This window comes from Lissotriton helveticus, chromosome 10 (assembly GCF_964261635.1).
Source record: "Lissotriton helveticus chromosome 10, aLisHel1.1, whole genome shotgun sequence".
Taxonomy (NCBI): domain Eukaryota; kingdom Metazoa; phylum Chordata; class Amphibia; order Caudata; family Salamandridae; genus Lissotriton; species Lissotriton helveticus.
Window position 1 is genome coordinate 506588703 of NC_136071.1, and position 6786 is coordinate 506595488.

Below are 6786 nucleotides of genomic sequence, written 5' to 3' on the forward strand. Positions count from 1 at the left end.
CCATAACCTCTCAGTTTTTCATTTCATACTCTGTGCTTTGTCTTTGTGTCTCTAGCTCCACGTGACCCACAAAACTTCAGCCCGGGAGGTAGTGAAGCTGGTGGTACTGGAAATGAATGACGTTTCCAGGGGCATGTTGGGAACTACAGAGGCCTACTGCTATGGGGAGGACCAATTAAACCACTTTGCACTGGTCTTTGTCTCGGACAATAACAAAGAACAGTGGCTGCCAGACGACTCCCTGCCCCTCTCACTACAGACCAGCTGGACGAAGGGCAGGTTCAGTGTTCGCATCCGAGAAACTTCCCCTCTCCTCTTCCAGTATGGGCCTGCAACAACCGTATGAGGGACCAGGACCTCGGAGTGATCAACTGGAGAGGCCAACACTCTAAAGAACCTCAACTTCCATGGAGCCAACAGCTCAGCTCAAATGTTTACTTTCTACAGTAGATACCCCCGTTTGAAAGACCACCGGGAGAAATGAGCATTTCCTTTGGTCTTTTGTTTTTGTTTTTCTAACCAAAGACATATCAACATATTTTTAAAACTCCAAAAGATGAGGTTGGATCACAGAAGCATGGAGAACTTTGTACATGAAAGAACAGTCGCAGAATTGGAATTTAGGAATCATTATGACACATTCTAAGAAGCAATACATTTCTCACATTTGGGGGTTTACTGAGGATGAAAATACAGAGACTTTTGGGGATACTGAATGGTTTCCCTTGTCCAATGTTCAGAAGGAAGAATATGAAGTAATTCACTATGAGAAAAAAAACCTGTTGAGAGAATATCGTTTTGTTTACTGTGTTTGTGTCACTGTACCTTGAGAAATATTTTATTGCAAATAATTCATCGAATAACATTTTTGTTTTCTGTAAAAAATATATTGAGTGCCAGAGACACTCAGCTTGACAGATGAAAAGTCCCTGAAATCCCCTTTATTCGCTTGTTTAATTGGAAATGCCCCATCCAAGCACACAACCATACTTTGACGTTATGCTTTGCAATTGTGTTATGAGAATTCCCTGCCCCTGTTCGGTTTTGTTTCTTTCTCTTGGTTGCTGTCAGTGACTGTGTAAATTGGCCCCTGTTTGTCCAAAAGCATGATGTTTTACTTGCCACTAGGCCTGTTTGTTAGTTTGCCAACATTCTTTGAACTCGTTATGGTCCACAGTAAAAACTGGTGTGCTGCCAGAACCTACTGGGAACTCCTTTCTCATGACTATGCTGTGCTGTGCATTGCGTGATCTTTGGCAGCCATGTGTCGCAATGAAATATACAAATCATGGGATCCTTATTGCCTTGTAAGTATTCTCCCTTTCTATTCTCTTCTTCCCCTGTACATTTCATATTCCCTCGTTTTCACTGCAGTTTCAGTTCAGCCTATTTAAGGGTCATAATACTGGCAGTTCCCTAGACATTAGGGACAGATTTATCAATTTTTCTCGCAACACAGTTTGGAAGAGAGAGGGCAGGAATACGCCATATCTATCAATATATGGTGCATTTCTGCTCTCTGCCTGTGCTGGTCCACAATCCACTGCCTAGTGCCATTGCATGCACATTTGTGCCATTGTGCAATAGTGCCTGAGTTGCAGGCAGAATTGTCTTAGTTCAGGAAGCGATACCTTCCTGCACAAGAGCAATCCTCTGTGGTGTTTTCCTCTATCTAAGTGTGCTACAGAATGATATTTCTCCTTGTTGTTCCTCCCCTGGGAAGTCTCAGCCTTTTGAAGCACTCACAGCTTTACCAGTCTTGATACATCTTGGAATGTGCCACAATCCATGGGTGGATCAGTGGGAACTCTTGAAAAAATGAGAGGGCCCCTCTGTGCACCAAAGGACTAGGGTTCAATCTAGGGAAATAACAATATATCATTTGGTTGGCAAATACTGGAAGAACTCTTACTCATTCACTCACCTAAATCACACACATTCAATCCTGGGGGGATACAGTACCAATTGAAAAAGCAGTGTGCCAGTACACAAGAAAAATATTAGAAATGTTATGTATCAATTTATTAAAAGCATATAAAACAATTGTAGCAAATTAAAAACCAGTTAATCATACATAGTATATTTATGTTAAAAATCAAAAAACATCATACTATAAATAAACAAATGAACAGACTCAATTACAAAGACAATTAGATGAGAGTATTAAAAAGGCATTACACTTTGTCATAAAGGGACCCTATCCGTATGAGGTAACGTTGGGGCTGGACCCTGATGTACAAAAGAGAATCAATATCTAATGTGGCAGCCCACTGTGTGGATTATGGTTTTATTGTGTTGACGCGTTTCAATCGTATTATCTTGATGTAAACCATCTTTATCAAGACTAAAGGTATTACTCTCTGATGATACCTTAAAAAGTAACTTGACCAAAGTGCAGACGTCACTTCTATTCTGAAACTCCTTCTCAGGGAATGTTCAATGCTTTTCCCAACACCAGAAAATATTTTTCAGAAGTCCTTGTATAAGGATCAATATGAAATACAGATTTGAACAGCAGCTAGCCTCACTGTCCTTCTTTCGTGGTGGAATCTCCAGCACCATTAGGGGATAACCTCCAATGTTGGTATAATGCTGCCTACTCAGGCCTGAATGATATATCACAGGGTTCCTTTATGCACTTCATTTGATAGTGTCTTAAATCCATTAGTATGGCAGCACCACTCCGCATCTGTCAGCTGACAGCTTGAATGTGTGTAATTTAGGTGAGTGAATGAGTAAGAGTTCTCCCAGTATTTGCCAATCAAAGGATATATTGCTATATCTCTGGATCAGTGGGAACACTCATGCTCCACCCATGGAGTGCCTACCCAGCACAGAGTAACACAAGGCAGTGACTTGCGCTGCCTTGAGTTACTCTAGATTTACCAAGCAACACAGGGCCACGCAAGGTGGCTTTGCATTTAGTATTGCATTGACCTTACAACGTCCTGGGTTACTCAAGTGCAATGCAATACTATGATAAATCTGACCCTCTATCCCTGTCCCTGGACTGCCTCCCCTCTGCCTACTAAATATTCAACTCCCATCTTAACTCACTTCCTCTTATAGCTTCTTCCACTGATTATTTTCTCATTGTTCATCATTTCCAGAAAATTGTGACATATCAAGTCTAGAAGTCTTTTTTAATAATGAAGATCCTTCACATGATAGAAAATGCAAGGCACTGGTGCCACAAAGTGTGTGAAAACATTAAATATTTTTGGTATTATTTGAGTTGTCAAAGTTTAAAATATTACATAATTTGGGGACATTCACAATAATATGTTCTGAAGGGATTAGCAATTGGGGAATGCATGGAAGACGTTGTTGAAAAACCAGTGGATAGTGGGTCAAGAAAAGAGCATTCAGCACTGTATTCATTCCAATAAATGTTCCCTAATAGTAAAGCCTCTCAATTCAATGAGCACTAACACAGAATCAAAGCTATCTTTTTAAAACTCATGGTAAACTAGTACTTAGACCTTTAACTTTCTTGTTCTGCAACAGGGTATAGCACTAAGCATTGTGTGCTTGTGTAAACCTTGGCAATCAAAGATGAGCACTTTTTCACTGTACTTTACTAGACTAGTGATATTGTTATTTGAATCTGATTGATCAGAAGTTTACCGTATGGGCACAGCTGTCTAGAGGTAGAAGTGTAACTTCTTGTCACCAATCAAAAGGCTCAAAAGATTTGAGACAGATGTCAAGCAGCCAACCAAAAACACTGGTTACAACACATTATAGTTAGGCTTTTCCTCCAACATATTTGAAACCCAATATTATCTGGTGATGGTCCAAAATCAGAGCATGGTTCCCCGAAACTGTGCTCTTACCTCAGCATTTAGTGAATCTTTTCATAAGACCCATACATACGAGATATTTGATTGTTAGGTTCTAGGTCATAATTTAAAAAACAAAAATGATTAGTACATAAATGTTGATGCCCTAAATATGTACTGTATTCAACTAACGCACACCCAACATCTGCATACATTACATCAACAAGTTATCCATTTGGCAATCTATTCAAAACCACGTTCCACTCACACTAAGGACCTGATTTAGAGTCTGGTGGAACGGGTTACTGGGTGGACAGATTGCTGTCTGTCTTGTTACAACTCAATTATATCTTAAGGTATTTGTAAGAATGTGGGTGGGATACATGTTACACTTGTGATGCAGTAACCCACTCACCAACCTCTAAATCAAGCCGGACGTCAGGATTCATTTACTATTTTAACTCTAATTATATACTACTTAGGAGACAAATGCCTAATGATGTATTAACCTATTTTTTCAATACTGTTATTTGAATGTTGACATGGAGTAAGTGTAGAAAAACTTCTATAAATACCTTAGGTATCGACATTTGTGTTCTAGATGATTTGAGTAGACTTTATAAAAAAAAGGTATTTTTTGTAGGTACCAATAACATGCTATACTTCTTACAGGCACCCAATTCTGCAGTAACCCTACATGCAGGCTCCAAGATCTTGATTCTTAAGAGTTCCTCTAGCATGTACGGCCCCAAGGATTCACTTTGGGTGAAGCATCTAATATCTACTGCTTGGCAAATACTGTAGATGCTGCTAATGTTCCAATGTCTCCCAATTTATATTTATATTCTACTTATATCTTATTAGATTTGGCTAAATAATCATAAATAAGTAGATGCATGACAAAATATGATAGAATCAAGAAATCTTGTGTTATTAAAAACAGACCAGAGCTTTAGGATGCAATTCCCTTTTTCACAGAATGCCCACCAGAGGTGGAGAGCATGCCCACATTTCTGAAAAATGAGGGCACAATTTTCAATAGCAGTTCAGAACTCATTACAGCATTCAGTATAACAATAATATCAAAAAAAATCACTGAGCGAGAAGTGTAAACATACAGTAATTGTGTAAGAATAATGTTCTGTTCCCCACCGCTGGACACAAACACCGTACAGGCTACAGCCATCAAACCTCAATGCACACAATTGAATATAAACTGCATGTTGTAGAATAATTCCCAACCCACACCACCCTCTCCCTCCCCACCCCTGGCTTCCAGTACATTACAGAAATATCGAATGAGGATGCCAACTTATTTTGGTCGTGTTCCTGTTCCAAGAAGTCGAAAAATGGTAGTGGCCACCTTAAAGTTAGAGATATAACACTAAATCTCTTGGGTCAATCCGACCTCTCCCCTCTGGGTTCCAGTAATATGTGTGTCATAGCACCCCAGGGCTGCAAGGCATCAGCAGCCTTCTCATCTCTGCATGTTTTTTTCAAGTGTGCCTCTTCAGCTCCAGCCCACTCCTGTAGGTCCCGTTTCCAGGCCTCAACCATTGAGGGCTAATCCAGTTGATCGCTATGCATCTCGTTGCCACAATGAGGCCAAGAATCATGTATCTCCTACTCACAATCTTTTTAGGATTTTAGGGGATCTGTCCTAACACATATTGGGGAATCCATCTGGGGATGACCCAACCAGAGATATGTTTGATACAGGACAGGGTATATGTCCAGAAAGGAATAATAACAGTGCAGTGCCACAACATATGCAGAAAGTCTGCTGCCGTCGAACCGCAACAGGGACAGTGCTGCTCCCTAGCTGGCTAATGGAGTGCAGTCTCTTAGGGGATAAATACACCATATTATACTGGTTCTGCTTGAATCTGGCACAGATTGACCCTTTAAGGACCCCAGCATGAATTTTTAACCAGTCTTGGGGGGAGTTATTGGTTCATCACTGACTTTCTGCCGGGCATCTTCTACTCGAAGGTGGCGCACTCTCCAGGCCATGCGTAGCGCCCTATATAGGTGTGTAATGAGTCAGTGTCGTACCTCCATAGATAGTAAAGTCACCAGAGTATGTGTAGAATCAGGAGATTCAGGGAAATCTGGCCATAGTTTACATGCCGCTGTATCAATTTTGGCGAACTGTAGAAATTACCCCCCACTTATACCAAAAGTTTACATTGCCTTCCGCATAGTGACGAAGCGGCCCTCTGGATAGAGATCCTACAGTATTATGCATCCACCTGACTGCCATTTATCAACTACCATAAAGTCAACTGTTTGGACATAAAAAAGATATTTCACAAATCCCAACCATGAGTCGGATCAAGTGTGGAAAATGATTTGGGATATCCTGCCACCCCAATAACAGTTCTCTGAGCAGATGTCCATCATGTGTTCCCCTAATAAGGATCTCTTCCAACTCAGGTCGCCATCTAGCCAATGCACTGCATGCTGCAGTTGGATGTCAAGTAATAAAGCTCCAGATCTGAGAGCTCAATCCCACCCTTAACCCATTCCCTTTGAAGTGTGAGGAGGCCTACTCTTCACCGCTTACCAGCCCAAAGGAGCACCACCCTCAGGGAGTCCAGTTTCCGAAATACTTCTTGTGGAATCTAGTACATGGCCCCCTGGAACACATATAAACACCTAGGTGGAACCACCATCTTAACTAGTTAAATTTTATACCCATCAGAGTAAGATTAAGAGTATTCCAGAATGTAATTGAAGGATGAAGATTATAAAGCACTCATCCCATATTCAAGTTGAATGATTGCTGTTCCCCATGCGTGATCTTCATGCCCAATTACTTAACATTATCTACCTTCAAAGGTAGACCTGCCACAGGGAGTCAGCCAACAGCAACTGTTTTCAAGAGTCCTAACAGGAAGAGGGCCATCTTAGCCCTATTAAACTGCTGTTGAAACCAGCACTATTATGGTTGGCTGAAGGGATGCCCCCATCCAGGCTGAATCTACTGCTCCCATCAAGGACG

The 6786-nt window shown here is 41.0% G+C and overlaps 1 protein-coding gene across 2 annotated transcripts in view; it reads left to right on the forward strand.

The window, feature by feature from the left end:
* LOC144784313 (ankyrin repeat and fibronectin type-III domain-containing protein 1-like) overlaps window positions 1-3229 on the forward strand; it is a 2450348-nt gene extending 2447119 nt beyond the window's left edge. For both annotated transcript variants that reach the window (XM_078663012.1, XM_078663013.1), the window contains one exon: window positions 56-3229. In XM_078663012.1, the coding sequence (XP_078519138.1) occupies window positions 56-346 (291 nt within the window). In that variant the 3' untranslated portion in view covers window positions 347-3229. The remainder of the gene's footprint in view (window positions 1-55) is intronic.
* The last annotated feature ends 3557 nt before the right edge of the window (window positions 3230-6786 follow it).